The sequence below is a fragment of the Cariama cristata genome, unplaced genomic scaffold (genome assembly GCF_000690535.1).
Source record: "Cariama cristata isolate BGI_N322 unplaced genomic scaffold, ASM69053v1 scaffold3486, whole genome shotgun sequence".
NCBI lineage: Eukaryota > Metazoa > Chordata > Aves > Cariamiformes > Cariamidae > Cariama > Cariama cristata.
In genome coordinates, this window is record NW_009620193.1 from 49,910 (window position 1) to 70,952 (window position 21,043).

General features: G+C 36.3%; 1 protein-coding gene across 2 annotated transcripts; it reads left to right on the top strand.

Annotated features, from left to right (window-relative positions):
• Window positions 1-1,951: 1,951 nt before the first annotated feature.
• TRPV3 (transient receptor potential cation channel, subfamily V, member 3) lies at window positions 1,952-18,088 on the top strand. Of its 2 annotated transcripts, none has more exons than XM_009701507.1 (17): window positions 1,952-2,070; window positions 5,401-5,505; window positions 7,194-7,280; window positions 8,027-8,184; window positions 8,864-9,040; window positions 9,247-9,387; window positions 9,736-10,016; window positions 10,753-10,929; window positions 11,706-11,864; window positions 12,331-12,432; window positions 13,009-13,082; window positions 14,053-14,218; window positions 14,729-14,795; window positions 15,174-15,445; window positions 16,287-16,399; window positions 17,017-17,087; window positions 17,994-18,088. In XM_009701507.1, exons 1-17 carry the CDS (start codon window positions 1,952-1,954, stop codon window positions 18,086-18,088), a joined length of 2,364 nt encoding a protein of 787 aa, XP_009699809.1. The 2 variants fall into 2 exon arrangements, with proteins under 2 accessions (XP_009699809.1, XP_009699810.1); XM_009701508.1 differs by having other exon boundaries at window positions 1,985-2,070; window positions 17,017-17,124; window positions 18,001-18,088.
• The last annotated feature ends 2,955 nt before the right edge of the window (window positions 18,089-21,043 follow it).

Here is a 21,043-nt window from a genome sequence, read left to right on the forward strand (position 1 = left end):
AAGTTATTTAATGCCCATCTCCATCTTATTCTAGTCCCCTTATTTGATTTATGTCGAGTATCACATTTACCGCCGCCTCTGGATGGGAAATGTCTTTCCTCATAAACTGCTGTGTGTTCTTAAAGTACTTGTCAAGAAGGGAATAGCAAAATTGTTTATGAACTAAGCAAGACAACAGTTACTGGTTTTAGCTATGTTAAGATTAAATGTTTCATTGTATTCAGTGATACAACATGTGTCTGAAGACTACATGAATTGCATTTTCAAAGGCATAGACAAAACCCTTTTTCCTACCTCAAATATGTGGTATCCAAGTTGAGTTCTTTTGTGCATTTACTGCGGTGAAAGCTACGGTGTACTTTGTATGTAAGTGTACTAAGTAAATCATATTTGCCCTTTATAAATTATTTCTATGAAAGTTGTGATATGAATTCTTAGGAAATGCATCCCAGCTAGGCATATTTCTGAGTTGCACTAGTGTGAATATGTCTACCAATGGTAGAAAACACAATAAAAATTTATTTTCATGCCTGTGTTTTAAGCCAACCCTTTCAAGGTAAGGAGTACTTTCCAATATTTCAGATTTCTATTCTATGTAGTGACAAGAAATTACAACTGCATTTACATGTGTTTGGGCCCTGTAAATTCTCAGTTCTCTGTACTTGGCATTGAAAATTTCCCATACTTAAATATTTGCTGTTTATGCATTAATAGATTTTCATTCAAATATCAATGTATTTAATATGCCTGTCTCCTCTGTCATATCAGGTGTCATGTCTTTTCAAGCACACTTCACAATCTGCTTTCTGTATCTTGATATTCCCATAATGAAGAAATTCTAGTGCTAAGGCACATTGGCAACACTGTGACAGGAGTAGAAAGTTTCTGTGTACATTTGTTACGTTAAGGAAAGTGGAGGTAGCAGAGGGAAAATGTGTCGTTCGTTTTGTTCAAACATGCAAGCAAGTGATTTTTATCATTTGTCCTTGGGTTTGGAGGGCACTCCCCTGATTTCCTTGGGAATGAATCCATGACTTTGTAAAACTTATTATTTTTACTTTCAGTGAATTTTAAAGTATCCTAAATTCACCTTCTCACTTTCAAATTATCCTTGGTGATTTAAAATTATGCCCTTGAGTATAATATTGAGAAACAGGAAGATAGTTATTCATTATTACTTACAGAATTCATGTTGTGGGTGTTTATAAGCAGATAAAAGGATCTTAATGCATGTTATGTCACATGGTGGTGATCGTTCCCATCCAGTAGAGTCATGATTTTTTTTTCTTTTTCCCTGAAGAAGTGTTGAGAAATGTCACCAGAACACAAAAGTTCTTGATGTTATCCATGTGATTATTTGTTTAGCTGAGCTTAGCCTGAGCATTGTATTCAGAGTCTGTTCCTTCTGCTATTCTACTGCAGTGAAAAGTTTCAGGGTTTTTTTTGTGTTCACTACCCTTCAGGGCTGGAACCTTCCTTGACACATTGTATCTGTTGAACAGCTCTTCCTGGAATTTACCACTTTTCTGAAGTTATGTTGGATAAGAGCAGATTACTTAGATTAACTGTAAATACGCACAAACTTTAGGGTTACTTATAAAAGTCATTGTGCTCCTTTTGTTTCTCTAAATAACATATACTATCACTGTGATTGACAGACTCCCTTCAGTTTAATTGAGGTGCATGCTTGAATTTATGGTTCTCCTGGATTTATGGTATCACTTTTAATAGCACTTTTCTTAGAATGTAATTTAATCAGTCATGAATATAACCCTCTAGCCTTGACATATAAAATGGCATGTATGTGCTTATCTGAAAAATGAAAAACTTTGAAAAAATATCAAGATCTGTGTGCTTACATGTGAAGAGACTGTAAATAGACATTTTGGTCACTATACTTTCTTCAAATGAACAGGAGTTAAATAGCTGTGAATCTATGTACTGCAGAAACATGATTAAAGATAACAACGAAATTATTCCACTAATGGACAAGAAAATAAATCCGTCTGGTATTCCCCCTCCAAACCAGCAAGAGAAAAAGCTGACTGAAAGCACTCCCACAAAGAAAAGGTAGGACTCTAGACTCCATTGAGTCTAAACTGCTAAAACTCCCTGTTTTATCTCCTTTAATAGACATTTGCGTGAAATATCACTAACATCTTTATTCACGCTGTATATATGAATGAGAGACACCCAATGAACACAAGGTGCCTTCAGAAATAATATATGCTTATGCTGTTTAGAAGTGGAAGGGTATCCTGGTTAGGTAGACATATGATGTGTTTACCCTAATGGGACAAATATTTAACCTCTATCCTAGAGGTATCAGACTCATGCATCAGTCTTTAAAGTTTGTCTCATATCAGCTGGGCTTTCTGCGTCCAGTCTACATACCTCTATAAGCTTACAAGTACGTGGTCTAATGATGCTCACTGTTTCAATAGGAGAAGGTGGAGTGATCTTTTTTAAAGAGATCATGTGGCAGAGTACACCAGGTTTTATGTAAGAGAGATTGACCTGAAAAAAGGGAGCATTTCAAACTTGGCCTGACATGGGAATGGGACAGATTATGGAGAGGCAGAGGTGAATTAAAAAATGAGGGCTGGGAAAACAGGAGTTTTGAAAAATCCTATCAGAAACAGAAACATGAATTCACTCTGTTTTTCATTATTCTGATTAACAAGACTTCTTCATTATTATATTTTATAAAATATTCACTTTCATTCATAATTTATGCTAGAGAATTAATAAAAGGATTAAGGGTTTGTATTTAATATGAAAGGGGAAATATAAGCAGTAATTCATCCCTGATACTATGCTATTGAAGTCAACTAAGTTACTGTAGATGAATTTTCATTCATAAACTTTTCATTCTAGCTAATTACTAGCTATTGTGGCAATTTTTGAAGCTCTGAAGGCGTATGCAATTGCAGCTGTTCTGACATTTATAATTCTTAATAATCAGAGGAATCACTTTCCACAGAAATGGTGTCATTAGTTATTTGAGACCCACTGCCTGGGTGGCCCAATTTGACTTTCTGTCACTAACTTAAAAAACAGAAGCTCTTTGGTTGCATAAGGGGCAGATGAGGTGTCTGAACAGCTCACAATACGCCCAGTACTTCAAAAACGGGCAATTCCACAGAAGATTGTGTAGTTATAACAAATACTGGCAAATACTACCCCTCAATTATTTAAGCTCATATCTCACATTCGGTTTTGTGGCATCAGTAACAGTAACCTCGGGGTTTTTCCCTCGTCTCAACCAAAATCCCAGGGTGTGGCCAGCAACATTCCTGTAATATAAGGAATGAAGATCACGTGAATTTTAATGCAGAGGTTTAACGTGTTCTATTAATTATAGGTTTCTATGCTGCTGTACTTCTGTTGCTTCAAAATGCTTTCTTCTACTGTGGCACGGAGCAGCTAGTGCACTTCCACAGGTGACATTTCTCACTTGGCAAAATGTATTGGCAACATGCACTTTCTCAAAAAAGTGACTTCCCCTTCTTGAAGGTCCTGGAATTTGGGTGAACTAACTATATAATTAAGTACAGGAAAACTGACAGGCAGGCTGGGAGGAGTGCTGCCAGTGTTGTCAGAGCCTGATTACGTTTGTGGGCAGTGTTCCTGAGAGTGTGCGCCATGACCACGTAAGCACTTGGGTATTTGTTGGCAACTGTCTACCTGCTTTGCACGGTGGCTTTTCTTTCCCTCCCGCCCCGGTGTCCTCAGACAACCTACGTGCCAGGATAGGTTAGGTATGTCTGCCTCCAAAACAGGGTCCACTTCATAGCTGCTGTGCTTCTATTGGATGTCAAAAATCTTCAGCATGAACACATTGCTGGGAGAGCAGGAGCTGCTCTCAGACATCAGCCTGTAGGGCACCGTCCCCTCCTGGTGCTGAGCCAAGGGCAGGTGAGATGGTCCAGCGAAGCTTAGAGCTTGGTGCTTCTGGCTTTATGGAGGTTCATTGTGGCCTCCAGCAGATACTTGCCTGTTGGGACAGCTCCTGCACTTCATGGTCAGGGAACGCAAAAAAGCAGAATGAACCCATGTTTTTCCCACTCCTCCTTAGTCTCGCTGCCAAATCCAGTGAAACAACAGTGATTTACAGCAGCTGGCATAAGTGATGGCAATGGTCCTGTTTCTCTCTAGGTTTTTCCTGTACTCTGAAGAGCACCCCTGCCTACGTAATTTCGGGGACACACTCCTGCTAACCAGAAGTGGCATTTTACTTGCTGCCTGCTTAGAATACATTCACAGGCACATCTCAAATGTTTGAAGGTCATATAAGTTTAAACAACTACACACAGTGAATTAACACTTGGGTCACCAGGCCATTGGAAAATGAGATGAACTAGGGCCATTAAATCATGCTATTTTTAGCAGATATCAGCAGGTTGTTCAGTAGTGTCCTAATAATGTACTGCATTTTAGCATCAGTATATGTACTTTAATTCAACAGAATTCTTTTGGGAAGATGCAGTTAAAAAAAATAAGAAATACCCTATGGACTAAACAATAAATATTAAGTGAACTAGAAACATTTTCCAGGTGACTACTGGCACATTTTGGAAATGGAAGATGGTTTCTGAACAATGCCATGTCGGAGTCATTACATCCACCACTGAAACTCCCCTGTCTTTGGTGACATGTAGTAATGTTTTAATGAGATCTAGTAATACCAAGCCATTGATTTTGCCTCTTAACTCTGCAGGCTTTTAAAGGGTGAAATTTCCTATTCTTCTCATGTTCCCTTTTCTGTGTTGTTCCAAATTTCATTTCTTTTCCCTATAAAAAATTATTTATAGGGAAAAGAAATAGTTAACTGTCAATGCACTGACTGGCAAGATTACACATTCAGTCCTGGATGGTCGAAATGCCTGATGTCACTTAACATGTGACCTTTCAAACTTTCTGACTTAATGATTATCACTGCTGATGGGTTTGAAATGATCCATCCTGATGGCTGCTGGCTGGAGAAATAGGGACTAGAATGCAGTAGATTAAAAAGCGTGTGTGTATGCATACGTGTATGGCTGTTCAATAAATGTCTGGTGGTGCATTTAGCTATTAGCACAGAACTTGGATGCAAGGCTGTTTTTAGGTTGCTGGGGTAGCTGCTTAGACATGTCAGGATCTGATGCCATGTGTCCTAAAAATATCTTGGGATTTTTTTGCCCATCTGCCAGCATAAAAGTGCTGGGCACAGTGTTGGAGGTTGGGATCCCCCCAAGGCAAAGTAGATAAGCCACTGTTCCAGTGTTCTATTAGGTATAATGCCAGAAAACATAAATTGTCAGCCTTGTCCTAGGTACATACATGTAGTGCTTTGCTTATTTTATGGTTGAGCTTGCTTTTTTTACTAATACTTTTTAAATGCACTGTGTTCAACAGTTCACACTTTTTTCTGGAGATTGACGGTTTTGAAAGCAATGCAACTCCAAATAATACGTCTCCCCCTGTGTTTTCAAAACCAATGGATTCAAATATTCGTCCATGGTAAGTTACAGATGCAATGCAATAGTCATACTGCAAATATACCTGTTTTCTTTTCAGCAGCTACTCCTTATTTCTCCTTAGACTTCAGAGCTAAAATTTCACCTGGCTTTTCCTAGCTTTTGGTCACTTCAAAGACAGAACTCCATTGGAGGTCACTTGTTGCTAGATGACTTATCTTTGAGTTTATCTACTGCTGTCATTTACACTGAATAAATCAGGCCTCAGATTTGAATAAATTTAAAATCAGTACAGTCTTTATCTTGGTCTCTTATTTATGATACATTAGGACAAACTCCATGAACCCATTTGTGTATTTTCTACTGCATGAAGACCACAGTTTGATTTAGCAAACCCTATTCCCAGCTGTGTGCTGACATTCTCCCTCTATTGCTCATTAATGATCAAACAACATGAAGATGCTGAGTCTGAAATACTTAAAGGCAGCCATTTATGCTGAATGAATAGAGAAAAATTATGACTGGGAAGAATGCACTTAATTTCTTTAAAATGTGTGTGGTACTAACAGCCAACAATTATGAATAAGAGAAATATGCATCAAATCTAGCATAAGCCCAGAATGGCCAAATGTTTTTGTGTCTGATGGATGTCTAGTCAGCTTTTTGGAATTAGTTGACAATCTTATTTTGGTTTCAGAGGAGAGGTATCCAAATTTCTCCCTCTCATTCAGGGACTGACCTGCACAAGACACATACGCTTTGTCACCAGATTCCTCACGGTTTTCTGCAGAGAAGTGATAGACTGAATAAAAATGGACTCTGAGCTACCAGCTGTATTTCAAAGGGAAGGGAATATCTGCAGAGCAATGCTGAATCCTTGCATTACTGTCCATACATCTGTTTTGTCAAAAACTAATAATTCAGGCTCCTTGTTATTAACCTGAGGTAGTTCATCAAATCTGAACCTTACAGAAAACAAAAATACAAATAAGAAAAATCATAATAGATCAATTTTTAAGTCAGATCTGCTTTTAGGAATGTCTGGAAATTATGTACAGCAATTGCAAAATATCAATGCCATTGAAAACCTTTAAATTTATTACCTAAATACGTATTTAGGGCCCAGTCCTCAATTTCTTTTAGCTGAAGCTTCCATTCAAATCAGCTGCAAAATCATAGAATCACATGCTCATATCATATCAAATGATATAGCAATCATATATCAAATGCTCTTGAGTTGCCTACAGTGTACTGTGTAGTAAATTTTTCGGTAAATCACTTTCATTGTCTGCTTGCAACCCATGCACTGTTACTGATTTAGCACTTGTTTTGTGGCAGATGACAAATTAAGCATGTGAAAAGGAAGAATCTAAGCTTCAAGCATTCAAGATGATGCATGAAAAGCAGTGATCTTTAAAAAAAAAAAAAAGAAAAAACTCCCTACAGTTTCAGGATTTGTAATGAAATAACACAGTAAAACACAAACCAGGTTGCTTTCCTAATGATTTTTAAAATATAATAAAATCCTGTGAGTCTCTTCATTTTTACCACTCACTTTAAAATTCACGGGGGAGATAAAATGATAGAATTAAAAAGCACAATGTCAAAGTAGACTAATTCCAGCTTTACTGTAAATACAGCTTCGTAGATTGACTGATTCTTCACGCAATTTGCCAAAATGTCTTCCAATATCTTCCTGACTCAGCACTTATGCTTTTCTGTTTTCTATAGTGCGTCCGGAAATGGGGAAGATATGGATTCCCCACAGTCTCTTCAGGATGATGCCACTGAGTATAGCCCTAATGTAGACAGTTGTTGGTGAGTGGAGCATGAAGTATTTCTTGGTACATTTTCAATGGATTAAGTCTATAATAGGGTAGATATTACCTATTTTGCCTGCCATGTTTTAGCAATAAGGTCACTTGTGTGCATGCATTTCTCATTCTTCAATAATTAAATTTTGAAATAAACAACTCTAACATCTGCTTTTCTCAAATCTCATATTTAGTGTGAGGATTCTTCTTCATATGTCTGTTTCCTAGATGACAACACAGGACCTAAACACCATGTACAATTAGGCAACAGCAGGAGTATTTCTAATTGGGGGAAAAAAATATTAAATCATTCCAGATTAACGTATGATCAGGAAAGTTCTGTAAGAAGATGTGAGGTTAAAAATTACCTTCTGCTTTGAGTGGGATGGATGCAGCTGGAGTGCAGCATCACGTAACTGCAGGCACTGAAGTCAGCAAGTTGTAGACAGATCATAGAAGCATTTCTTAGCCTTTGTTTCAGAAGAATGGATAAACTGGAAAAAAATGCAAACCAAAATACTTGAAAAATGAACACTTTTATTATAAAAACCCTCTCAATAGCCACTTGTCCACAAATAAACAATCTGCAGAAACATTGAGAGATCCATGCCAAGATATATATATATGGAAGCGGGGCAAGTATGAGTAGTCTGGGGCAAGTAGTTGTATTTCTTTTTCCTTTTATGTAGAAAATAAAATAAAACACAGTAAATTGAATCAGCAGTTTCATTATTATTTCTTATAATTCAGTGCTAACATATCACAAGGACCCGAGCAGACTAGTGCCCGGAAGAAGTTGAAAAGATACATATTTCGGGCAGTATCTGAGGGGAATATAGAAGAATTGCAATGTCTGCTCACAGAGCTGAAGGAACGATCAAACGCGTGTACAAACATGACTGTGCAAGGTAAGCTGTGGAGTTACCTGAAGGAAGATTGTTAGCTCTTCTGGCAGCATATCTGTAGTCTAAAACTGGGAAATACCTCTGTGCAGCACCTACTTCCCTGTGAATTTGCAGTCACTTGTTTGTAATGTAATGTACGTCACATTTCCTATTTCTAAATGAAAGCTGAAGGTATTCAATCAGCCACCTCCTTGCTGCCTCCAAGGCAACGCTGGAGAGTATTTGTGTCCTGCTTATGATACGCAGAGGGTCTATCTGCACTGTATGCCTGTAGCCATGCCTAAGCTAGCCTTCTGCATCACGAGACTCAAAGCTGATGCCTCTATCCAAACTGCAATCAAATTGCAGTATAGACTGGGCTTGTGATGTGTGCAGCACGGTAGAATGGGCAGAGAAGTTAGGAAAGAGTTCTGGGTCTGTCTGGAGTTACCATGGCAATGGCATGTGTCTGAAAGAAAAACCAAGTGCACTGGCTACCTTATCAATTAGTACCACATCTCTGAATGCATTGTCTCACCCAGTATACATAGCTCAAATACAAAGCGAATAGGAGGGAGTAATTGTTTGGCAAATAATTTATGTTCATATATATCCCTCAGGTTCCACTCCTAATAAATAAAATATTATCTTCCATCCACTTTAATAAATAATGATGGTCTAATGTCAAAATTCACTTTTGTAGATTATCTGATGAAAAAATTCACAGCTTTAGATACTGGCAAAACTTGTCTGATGAAAGCTCTGCTGAATATCAACCAAAACACAAATGAGATAGTGAATACGCTACTATCCTTTGCAGAAGAAAATGGTATTTTGGAGAGATTTATCAATGCAGCATACACAGAAGAGGCATATAAAGGTATTGCCATCTGATACCAATTTCAGGTACATGGTTAAATATACCATCCATAAAAGTACTGTTTTCTTCAAACATTCTAATGATGGTTTAAATTCCTAAAACAACTTTTATTCATTATCACTGGTGCTATCTGTTGTGAAACATCATTAATGTTTCACAATGTGCTTAAGACAGTCCACACTAAATACCTGTTTCTGTTGTTTCAGGCCAGACAGCTCTAAATATTGCCATTGAAAGAAGACAATATGAAATAACTCAGAGCCTTATAGAAAAAGGAGCTGATGTCAATGCTCATGCCCAGGGTATTTTCTTTAATCCCAAACATAAGCATGAAGGCTTTTATTTTGGTAAGTGGAAATGCAATCTCTCTGGAAAAGTTAGGAAGGAATACCCAAACAAGTAAGACAGTATGGAAGACAGGCAGGTATGAATCATTACTGTAGCTAAATCTAGGTTAGGAAATTCACATAATAAGATATAAAAATGGCATAGTAGCTTTTGTAAACATAACTTTTATTTTCTCCAAATAATGTTTTCATGCAGATTAAGCTTTTATAAAACAAGAACTAAATTCAATACAATCAATATGTAAATGTGCTTTCATGTATTAAGACACGTCACACAGTCACTCTTTTATAGTACGATTTGAATGCTCGTAATAAAACATGAACATGTTACATTTTATAATTTTGTAGGTGAAACTGCACTGGCGTTAGCTGCATGTACCAATCAACCAGACATAATTCAACTGTTAATGGACAATGCCAGGACTAATATTACTTCTCAGGATTCCAGAGGAAACAATATCCTCCATGCATTAGTTACTGTGGCAGAGGACTTTAAAACCCAGAATGACTTTGTAATCAGAATGTATGACACGATTTTGTTGAAAAGTAAAGACAGAAATTTGGAAACAACAAAGAATAAGGAGGGTTTGACACCACTACAATTAGCTGCAAAAACTGGGAAATTAGAGGTGGGTATTATTTCAGCAGCATCTAAGAGAAATTAAATATGGCAAAGGACTCAAAGCCAACTATATACTCAGATGTTAGTGCTCTGACATGTAGTTTTCCATGCTGGTTATGCTGCACTATGCATCAATAATATTTGGTAAGCTAATTTTGTTCAAAATACAAGCAAATATTTCTATTGCAATGTTGCTTCTACCCTTCAAGTTTTCCCTCTAACAACCTTTCTCTGTGCAAACTACATGTGCTGTTTAAAAACAGGTTTGCAACAGTTTCTGTTGTACAGAAACTCAGAAATACTGCATTTATTACAATACTACACTTATATACAATCTTTGTATAATTTCGGAAGGCTCACTAGAACTGCTCTGATATGCTGCTGTAGAATATGGCTTTCAAAAATCAGCTGTATTGTGGTAAAGAATTAACAATGGGATAATTTAGAAAGTAATTGATTAAGCTAAAGGAAGATATAAATGTGAACACATGGAAAATTGTGTTTTCATCCTTTAGAAAAATGTCTCTGACAGGAAATCTGGAGGTATTACACTGTATTTATTTCCTAGAGGTCTGTCATCTCTAACATTGCTTACTGAATAACAGAATTACAAACACATTGAATTGCACTACTGTAGCAAATGTGATAGTTAAAAGGTAGGGGTTTCGGCAAGTATATATGTGTGCTTTCACCTTTCCCATGGAGAACACATCTGCTTACAAATGATTCTGTTAATGTTTTAGATTCTGAAATACATCCTGAGCAGAGAGATAAGAGATAAGCCTAACAGGAGCCTGTCAAGAAAATTCACAGACTGGGCTTATGGTCCTGTGCAATCTTCCCTTTATGATCTAACAGAACTAGATACCACCGCAGACAATTCAGTATTGGAAATCATTGTCTATAATACAAATATTGGTGTAAGTTACCTATTTCTAAAATATTTTTTTTTTCCTAGCAGTATACTCATTTCAGATGTGTTAGCCTATATATTTGACTGAATTACTTGTAAAACATTAAACAGTAATTTTTGGTTCTCAGTTTTGTATCAGGACCAAGATGAATTTTATACCTGTGTAGATATTCACTGACAGTTGACAATGCATTCAGCTCCTGAAACACTGGCTAGGCATTTGGGGACTGTTTTTTCTACCTTTGAAGTGTTAATTTGCCTTGCATAGGAACATAAATATGGCTCAGCTGGTCAGACCAAAGCTAGTGTCTTGTCTCCATGGAGTGGCCACTAGCAGCTGCCTAAGTGCATGAGAACAGGGCAAGCAAACAGAAATACTTTGAGAATACTCTGCCTACAGTTATAAACTTTACTTAACAGGTATGTATTTTAGGCATTTAGGAAGAAACTTATCACAGAATGTTAGCATTTCAAAGCCAGAATTCAGATGCTGCCATAAAACTTCTCTAGGAAGCAAGACCAGAAGTTCATACTACAGTTTTAGCTCAATCATAGTTTACCAGAGTATGGCAGGTTGACCCAGCATGAGTCAGAGTTCTCCCATTGTATCTTGTCAGGTTAGGATCTGACATATATGCTGTATTATGGTCTGAGCATAGATGTGTTTCTAGATCAGCAAGGACAGATACTGAATGAAATACAGAAAATACATGCCTGAAATTATCTCCGTTTCCTTACAGGTTGCAAGTTCAAATCTTAATTGTTTGGTTTTTTTTCCTACAGAATCGCCATGAAATGCTGACGTTGGAGCCTCTGAATTCACTGCTGCGAATGAAATGGAAGAAGTTTGCACAACAGATGTTTTTTATGTCATGCTGTTTTTATTTCCTATATAATGTAACACTAACATTAGTTTCCTACCACAGGCCTAATGAAAATGAAGTGAGTACAGCAACTTAATCTCAGCAAATTTTACTCCTTTAAAATACAATAGTATTTCCTGAATTGTATTTAAAATGCTAAACCAAAACCAGATATCAGAATAACTGGCTGTAGTGAGACCAGGTCCTCCCACATCAGGTCTTTGGATCTGGAAGGAAGAGCAGCAGTAAGAGGAGATTTGCATTTTGTGAAAGTGACCTAAAATACAAATACATAATACAAAGACAGGTAGTTAAATTTTTAAAAGTGTGAGGAGGGTTTTTTGTTTTTCTTTTAAGAAAGAAACTTCTGGCATTTCAAATATACATGTTAGGGGACCGATTCTGTAAATCCACCATGAAGAAAACTCTCAGTGAAAGGGAAGAAACTGGATACCCAGAGAGATACATACTTGAGGCTTCCTGTTACTTTGCCTTTTATTGTTCAGGTATGGAACTCAGTCTCTCATTTTGGACCTGTCTTACAGGCTCCACCTTATCCACTAGCTCTAACACGTGGCGTGGGATGGCTGCAGTTATCGGGACAGGTGATGGTTATGTTAGGAGCAATATTTTTAGCCATAAAAGAGGTAAGACTTTTTAATAACATACATAACAAAATAGGTAAAGAACTTGCCTAGATTTATGAGTACACTGATGATGATCTTGGAAATACATTTAGAATATATAACATCTAAAAGTCTTTGGCACAATACATCACTTATTTGGAATGACCAGGAATATATGTTTCAATATAACTGCATTGCTCTGTGAAGCAAATATGAGGGTGTTTTCCTTTCAAATTCTCAGTACAGAGATCTTATATTTGTTTAACATCTCTGTTGTCAAATTACTGGCTTTAAGGACACTGTTGAATTAGAACTTGTAACAGGGAAAAAACCCAAGGTATTAATTTTACCATATACTATAAGTAATTAAAACCAGTAACTAACTGTTAAATTATGCCAGAAATGACAGAAATTTAAACTTTGAAGTTACAGCCCTATAAAAAGATTTTTAATTGTAGAAGCTATGTCTTATGAGTAGATTGATTTTTTGTTTGTTTGTTTTTTTAAGAAGACCAACTTCAATTATTTTGAAAAATCAATTTTGAGGCTTGCTTTCTCTTACTACCATTTCTGTATTTTATATATCCGTCTACATAGAGTGTAGCCATCTTTCTGCTTAGGCCCTCAGACCTGCAGTCAATTCTTTCTGATGCGTGGTTCCACTTTGCATTGTAAGTCTGTCATGCATATATTTTATACTATATATATATATGAAAGATATATTTAGGCTTATCTATCTCATGGTCGCAGAGAATGTACTCCCGTAGCAGATGCTCACTTTTTCTCTAGATTATCGGTATTTAGAGTGATGGATGTAATCTTACGCATAGCTTTTCTGTAACACACACTAATGGTTGCACGAGTTGGTAACAGTACTGGGGGTTGATGTGTACGGACTGGATTTTTTCCAAAGTACAGTACTGTCTTTAGCTTCTCCTGATGCTGTATCTCTTTAGAGGTGTATATAGAGAAATGTGTCTAAGAAACCTGATTAATAAACCAGATATAGTTTCACACTCCTCTTGCCTCCTTCAGGAAGGAAAAATAGCATAAAGCTGGTTTAGCTGGCTGATGGGAGTATCCCATCAGCTGGCCTAGATAAAGCACAGATGATTCCCTCTCATTTCCAGCATATGATTGTAAGATCAATAAAAAGAGAGGTAACTTAATTCTACCTTTCTTCCTTCTCCTACAACCACACTGATATTGATCTTGTGCTGCTGAGAATCTGGTCCACATCCTATCACAGCACATCACACCTTCTCCCAGTGTCTTCCTTGTTTATGGAAAATCTGTAATGATTCTAACAATTCATTAAGCTAAAGCTTGAATTAAATTACTTCAAAGATACTGTTCAGAATTCTTAATGTCTTTGTCAGCAAAATCTGCATTGACCAGCTATTTTTGGGGACGGTAGTTCATTTAAAGTAAGCTTTAATATAATCCTAATATGTTAATATACTACCTGTACTCATCCATTTTATTGTTAAACTATAATGGTCATGGAGAGAACAGAATACAATATGAAACTAGAATTGAAGCATAAGAAGCAAAGAAGCCTTGTTTTCATATTTTTCCATTATGTTGTTGGTTTTGTGCTAGCAATTTCCCTTTTACATACATGTGTTTGTTTTTTAACAGTTTTATACAAGCTCTGCTTGTGATCTTCTCTGTCTTTTTGTACTTATTTTCCTACAAAGAACACCTCGTGTGTCTTGTTTTGGCAATGGCCCTAGGATGGGCTAATATGCTCTATTTCACCAGAGGTTTCCAGTCCATGGGCATTTACAGTGTTATGATTCAAAAGGCAAGTTTGTTTTGTTTTGTTCTACCTGTCTTGTTATGATGCTTACTTGTTATGATACAATCCCAATCAAGCATATTCAGCAATTTAATGTATTTTATAGTTCATACAAATTTCTTATTTTCAGTTTATACATATTATTTCAGCAGAATACACTACATAACTTCAATGGCAGAAACTAGTTTCTATCTTAAATTTAGCATTTTATTACATTAAATATGTAACTTGTGTTTTTTCAGCTAATGTAGTTCTGCTATTTAATTGCATCATATGCTGTAATGCCTATATTGTACAGAGTTAGTCACCCTTGGACAACACACCAGGCTCTCAGTCATTAGATAAAAAAATAAGACCTAAATCTTCTCTGGGTTTCTCACTGAGACTACAATCAGTTTGCTTAGTGAAAGCAATCTGATACTTTAGTGTGTACAACACCTGTATCCCCACAGAATTCATAAGCGTAAAACTAGTTCTCATTTTTCATTTCTGATAAATATTTAATTTAATTTTTAGGTCATCCTGCAAGATGTGATAAAATTTTTAGTTGTCTATATCGTGTTTTTGCTGGGATTTGGCGTAGGTAAATATTACTGGAGAAAAACACTGATGCTCTGTGTGAGTAAAAATTTTAGCATTATTATGAGTAAGAACCCTACTGTCATGATGAGAGCTCATGTCGGGGTTTCTTCTGGATATTAAAAAGCCAGATTTAGAGATTTAAACTGTCTACAGACTATCTGAACAGATAAGTAATTTGGCTCTTTCTCAGTTGCCTGCAATTTCATTTGGACGTGGGCTCTTTCTGCCTCCTGGTAATCTGTCATCTAGCTGCTGCTGTGTATGTTGCTGGGCAGCTCTAGCTCTTTATTATGCAGTGCATTTTGAATTCTTTAAGATAAAATGACATGTATACATAAAGCAGTATTGTGATTAAAATTTTCTCATGATTTCTTCTCAGCTCTTGCTGCATTGATTGAAACTTGCCAAGATGGCAGTGAATGCCACTCCAACAGCAGTCTGGGACCTGTTCTGATGGACCTTTTTAAGCTCACCCTAGGACTGGGTGATCTGGAGATCCAGCAAAATTCGAAGTATCCGGTGCTATTTCTTCTGCTCCTCATAACTTACGTTGTGTTGACTTTTGTTCTTCTCTTGAACATGCTGATTGCATTAATGGGAGAAACAGTGGAAGATATTTCTAAAGAGAGTGAGCACATCTGGAAACTCCAGGTTTGTGAGTTAGTTTGCTCACCAAAGTATAGATGTACTGGCTAAAATGTTTTGAGCTGTACCTATGGTAACTTATCATGCTGATGGAATGGGTTAGGTATTAACGACGATAATGCCCATTTGTATATGTGTGCAAATAATGGAAATAAGTAATATTAGTATTAGGGTATCGTAGTAACTTCAGAATTAACAACTATCCTAAAGGTAATCTTATGGCTCGGATTTTCAACCTCATGCCCTGTCACAGACCTTTATGACTTTCATTCCCCTTGATATGTCACCAGGAAGGTGTGTTTCATTATCTTCCCAGAATCTGTAACACAGCATGCTCTGCTATTCCACCCCTTCAGTTTGAGCAATGCATGAGTTCATCCCAATGTCTCATACCTTGCCCGAGCCTGGTCTTTTACCAAGGCTAGACAGCTCTGTGTCCCAAGCTGCCATTGAGAACATAGTCATAATTAGGATTGGAGTTGCCTTCTGTGGTGGGCAGCATCCCACTACAGGTTTTATATATCCCTGTGGCCGGGCATTGCATGAAGGTGCGTTAGCATTAAACTCTAAACACTGAGTTTGGAGTGAGATTTCTTGATTCTTCTCTGAATATGCCTTCTGTGGTGGGGCTAACTAGAGAAAGCTGTGGACTCCCTATTTGCACATGCCAAATAATAAGTGGCATGCCATATTATTTGCTATTGTTGGAATCAGTGTTGGTTATGGATAGTGGACGGAGGCATGATATGTTGTAATAAAACATGGAGCCTGTAAACTGTATATGCTATGAAATCAGACAATTTTGAACATGGTTAACCATCCTCATGTTACTATTTGTTGTTAATAGAGAGCCAGAACTATTTTGGAATTTGAAAAATTCTTACCAAAATGTTTGAGGAAAAAATTCCAACTGGGAGAACGGTGTAAAGTGGCTGAAAATGACACCAGGGTGTGTTTAAGGTAAAGCAAAGCTAGAACACTGTGCTATCCATGCTGCTCTGTACGTTTCTTAAAGGTTATTTCTCCTCAAAAGCCTCTCTAAAATATTTCTACATCTCTACAAATTATATTAGGTATACAAAAATCCAATTTGTTTTTTTCAGTTATGACCAATTATTTTTAAAAATGGAAAATGTATTGGGTTTTTATGTAGACAATTTTTTGTAAGAAAACAGATTTTCAACTTCATATGTTTTTAATGTACACATATCAAGTCTACTTGCAGTAAATGTCACTTTCTCATAATCTCCTTTGAATGTTAACTTAAAAGTAATGATATTTGAATTGATTGCTAATTGATGATTACTGTATTAAAGAACATTTCCTATGCTGTTTTATGAAAAATACTTAAATATTTAAGGTGAGTTTCAAGACTGTACTCATAATGTGTGAAGTTATAAAGTAGTCTTAGTATTATTCTTGTCTTCATATAGTACATAACACTGCATACTTTTTGCATTTGTTGATGGCAAAGTATGACAATCCCAAGAAGGAATAAAGAAATAAAAGGGGAAGTGCAGCTATGTAGCTGGGAGATAATGCATGCTAATAACACAACTTATATACAATATAAACAGGATTAATGAAGTGAAATGGACCGAGTGGAAAACACACGTTTCATTTATTAATGAAGATCCAGGGCCAACAGGTACTGCAGAATTTAATGACACCATATTTGTGAAACCGTTTTTTTTTCTTAGAAATGCTTTGATATAGTTTTATAACTTTAAATATATAAACTCTCATAATCTAGGTATTCAACCACACTTTACTGCTAGGGAAACTCATGGCTAATATGGTAGGGTTGTTAAATTATTTTTAAAGTTTTGAAGAGAGGGTTGGCTACAAACTCTCATTATTTACACCTTGGCACCAAAACATGGTGGTTTTATCTTTATTTTTCTCTAAGCAGTTAAGCTTGATGTAAGTTTTACATTCTGTTATGGCATTTGAATGGTATAAGGCCAGAGAACTATTTAATAGACAGAAAATGTTGTTTTGAAAAAGTTGTCATAAAGTACATTTAGTCCTTAAATAGTTACATATAGCATTGCAAAATTTGGCAAGAAATCAGACTGATTCTACCTAACGATAGTTTAGTCTGCTGTTTTTAACCCTAGAACATTGATGTTTATGTTTTGCAATACATATTGGATGACAAATTGCCCCTTCTGAATGTTGACCGGGAAATTCAAGATACCCATCTGCTGACAGTGTTGGAAGTGTAATAGAGAAATGACCTAACTTTGAGGTGTCAGAGGTCCTTCTGGCAGCAGGCGCCTGAGTTTACGACAGGGGCATATGAGGATCTGGAAGACTTGTTCTGAAGTTTGTTCTTGAGTCAATTAGCATTTATATTGCTTAGTAGAATGAGCTCAGTAATAATGAAAAGGGACAGACAGAAAAATTTCTGTATAAGATATGGTAGTAAACTGACAACTTACTGTTTAAATAAATGCATGGTTTTCAACAAAAAAATAGATGTGCAAAACTTTGATCTTGCATGTACAGTTTCTACCACATCCTGTTTTGTTTATAATGCATTTTTTTGCAGATCCAAGCAAAGTTCAAGATAATTCAAGAACTAATAGCAAAACCACCCTGAATACGTTTGAAGAAATGGATGATTTGCCTGAAACTTCTGTTTAGTTGTGCTGTGTTTGACGTGTGGTCGTTCTGAGGGTTAAAAGCACCAGTAGTGGATGCTGAAAGCTTTGTTGATATTTTGGACAGCTGTAGCCAGCTGGAACACAAACTTTCAGGGTCTGATGGCTTTAACCCATCTAATCAGGGCAGCTAAGCTAAAATAAAATGGACTATTTCACTGGTTCAGTTTTGAGCCTCTTGAAATCCATTGCTCTCCAAGTTTGTGTGACACTACTCAAACTTGGCTCTAGACTTTTTATTGGATAACAAAGGTCAAATGTGAGATATTTCTTTCTTTTGTGGAAAATTAAGATCATCGTGATCTCAATCTGCTGTCTTTTGGAATTTCTTAACTCATGAGAAACATTTTGTACACTGAAAAAAGTTAAGTTCTTGTCATGGAGCAAAGGCATTTCAATTCTGAAGACTACTAAATGAAGTATGTGATTTTGAAATAACAATGTTCTGCGTACATTTGAAGCTTTTGTACTGTCTATCAGTGTTATTGGAGGCTTGATCCCCCAAGTTGGAGAAAGCCTCTTCAGGTCTCATTAGCTTTGCCTGATCTGTTTTCCTGTGTGTAATCCCTAGGGTATAATGTGGTGGTTACTGCTCTTTATTTATTACTATGTATATATGCCTTCTCATAAAATAATAAGGCAGAAGTATAATTCATGATGGAGAATATTTCTGAGTTTGTTCCAGTCACAATGTCTTTACTTTTCCTACTCAGCTTTTCCATGCTGTTGCATCTTGCTGCATAAAATAAGTTATCATGTGGGAAGTTCTTCTGGTTTAAAAGTAAATTAATTTCTGTATTCAACCACTTCAGAAAAATAAGAAGACAGTATTTCTTCCCAAAAAGAACAAAAGTTAAATGCAATGCAATTGCAGACTTTTAAGATCTTTATTTTGCATTCAGAGGATTATGTAATGCATTTCTGTAGCACTTTTTATTTTAGTACCTGTGATGACCCAGTACTATGAATTATGTTTTTAGTTTTCTATTTTATGTTTGTATGTATAAACAGAAATATTTGTTCTATGTACTTTTAAATTTTGATTAACACATCATGTGTCTTCAGTGTCATGGGTTTTCATCATATATATTCATTTGGTGCCTGTTTTAAAGGTGCTGTGTAGGTAAGACTCAGGTGAATTCTGTTTTGCATTTGATGGATAATATGAATTGCATTGGATTCTTACAGCTAAGCCTGCTGTGGGCAAAATGATCCAAAAGACTTTCTTAACACAGAAGAGAACATGAGGGAACTCTTCAGCGGAAAGGATAGTGCAAAGCTATTTGCAGGGATGGTGAACGTGATTCTCGCTACCCAACCCGTCTTCTGTAGATGCCGTATCCTATGTTTCCTGCCATGTATGGCCTGGATGGATGGGATCAAATTGAAATCTTCAATTCAGTTACGTTTTTACAGGGCATGGGAATTTGAAGGGAAGGACATTTATGCATTATCAATAGACCAATGTAATATCTGAGCATTGTTTGGCCTTCCTTAGTAGGACATGTGAGTATGACAAGAAAAATTCCTGTGGTCTTGGAATCGTTCATCTTTGCTGTTTAATTTTGCATTGAAACTGCCATCAAAGAATATGGCCTTAGGACTATGCTGTGCCATTTGGATTCTTTTGAGTGCCAGTTTTTCTACAAAAAAAAGAAAATACCTCTTCACATATACTCAGGAACCAGAATGAACCAGCCTGCGCTCTACTCCACGTTGCTATGGGTAGACTCGTCACTGAAAAGAAGATCAGATATCCCTGTGCTGTAGGTGTAGCCATAAAACAGGGAAGGCAGAAAAAAAAGTAAGAATGTGCTATGCCAATGTCCGGGAACAAAACTGTATGATAAAACTGAGGAAGAAGCTGGGGGGTTGTTTCTAAAAGTTCTTCGCTGAGAAAATACCCTCTCTCCTTTTGTGGCCACAGAGCCCTGCCAGATCACACATGCTGTCTCCTATCTCAAGGATCTTATCAAGAACACTATGAATAATGACTACAGCTGATAATTCTGTACTTTTTATACAATGTTTATTTAAATTAAAGAAATAAAACCTGTAATTCAATAAACATTCTGTCCTGTGTTTTTATTTTATTGCCATAGGAGTTACACAAAGCAAGGAAAAAAGGATTTGGGGTTAGTAGTAAATGAGGAAGATGTCACTTTGCAAAAGATATAATTTGGGGTTATCTAGACAGTGAATCTTTCAGTAAATATTTATTGTATCCTTATGCAAAGTTCTTAATGTTTTCTCTATCCCCAATTATTGTCAAATATGTTAAAAACAACCCTAGAAAATTAATTAAATCCCCATTTTCTTCTCTTTTTCAGCTACTATGACAGTCTTTCTTTCTACAAACACAGAACAAGTCAGTCTCAATTCTGAGAAGTCTCCCCATATGGAATTCTTCTTAATCTCCATTCTGAAAGATTCAGGTATGATTTTGTGCATTGCTCTTCAAAACCTGAGTAATCACCTATTCTTCCCTTCTTCATTGAAAACTTTTGGGGTACAACAGTTGATTAAAATTTTATTTGGAAAATGTTATAAGCAGTAGGTGCATACACCTAGAAAGTTATAAAGCTATAAACTTCTCATCTCCATTGTAACAGAAATTTTCTTTAAAAGTTTCATGGGATAACACATCTTTTTCCTGAATTTGAATATTGCTCCAGTATGTTTCTAACTACTAGATACTTTCTAAATTCAAACCTTTTTGTCTTTAAATTAATGTTAAATCAGAAACAGCTTGAATTATTATTGTAATACTTCAAATTTAAAAAGCTTTAAATTTAGTGTCTTTTTCTCAGAAATTTTATGATTTTAGCTTACTTTTATCTTTGTAAGTGTAAAAAGAAAAACAAAACAAACCCTCAGGCTTCCACTTCAGCACAGTAGGGGTTAGTCACATATGCAGATGATATAAAAGAATTTTAAT

What these genes read in the sequence shown, in the direction of transcription:
- TRPV3 (XM_009701507.1), top strand. Translation starts at nt 1,952, where the DNA reads ATGATTAAAGATAACAACGAAATTATTCCACTAATGGACAAGAAAATA. An exon ending in CCTAATGTAGACAGTTGTTG is followed by an intron (nt 7,281 to 8,026) that starts GTGAGTGGAGCA and finishes CTTATAATTCAG; the next exon opens with TGCTAACATATCACAAGGAC. An exon ending in ACAGTGTTATGATTCAAAAG is followed by an intron (nt 14,219 to 14,728) that starts GCAAGTTTGTTT and finishes TTTAATTTTTAG; the next exon opens with GTCATCCTGCAAGATGTGAT.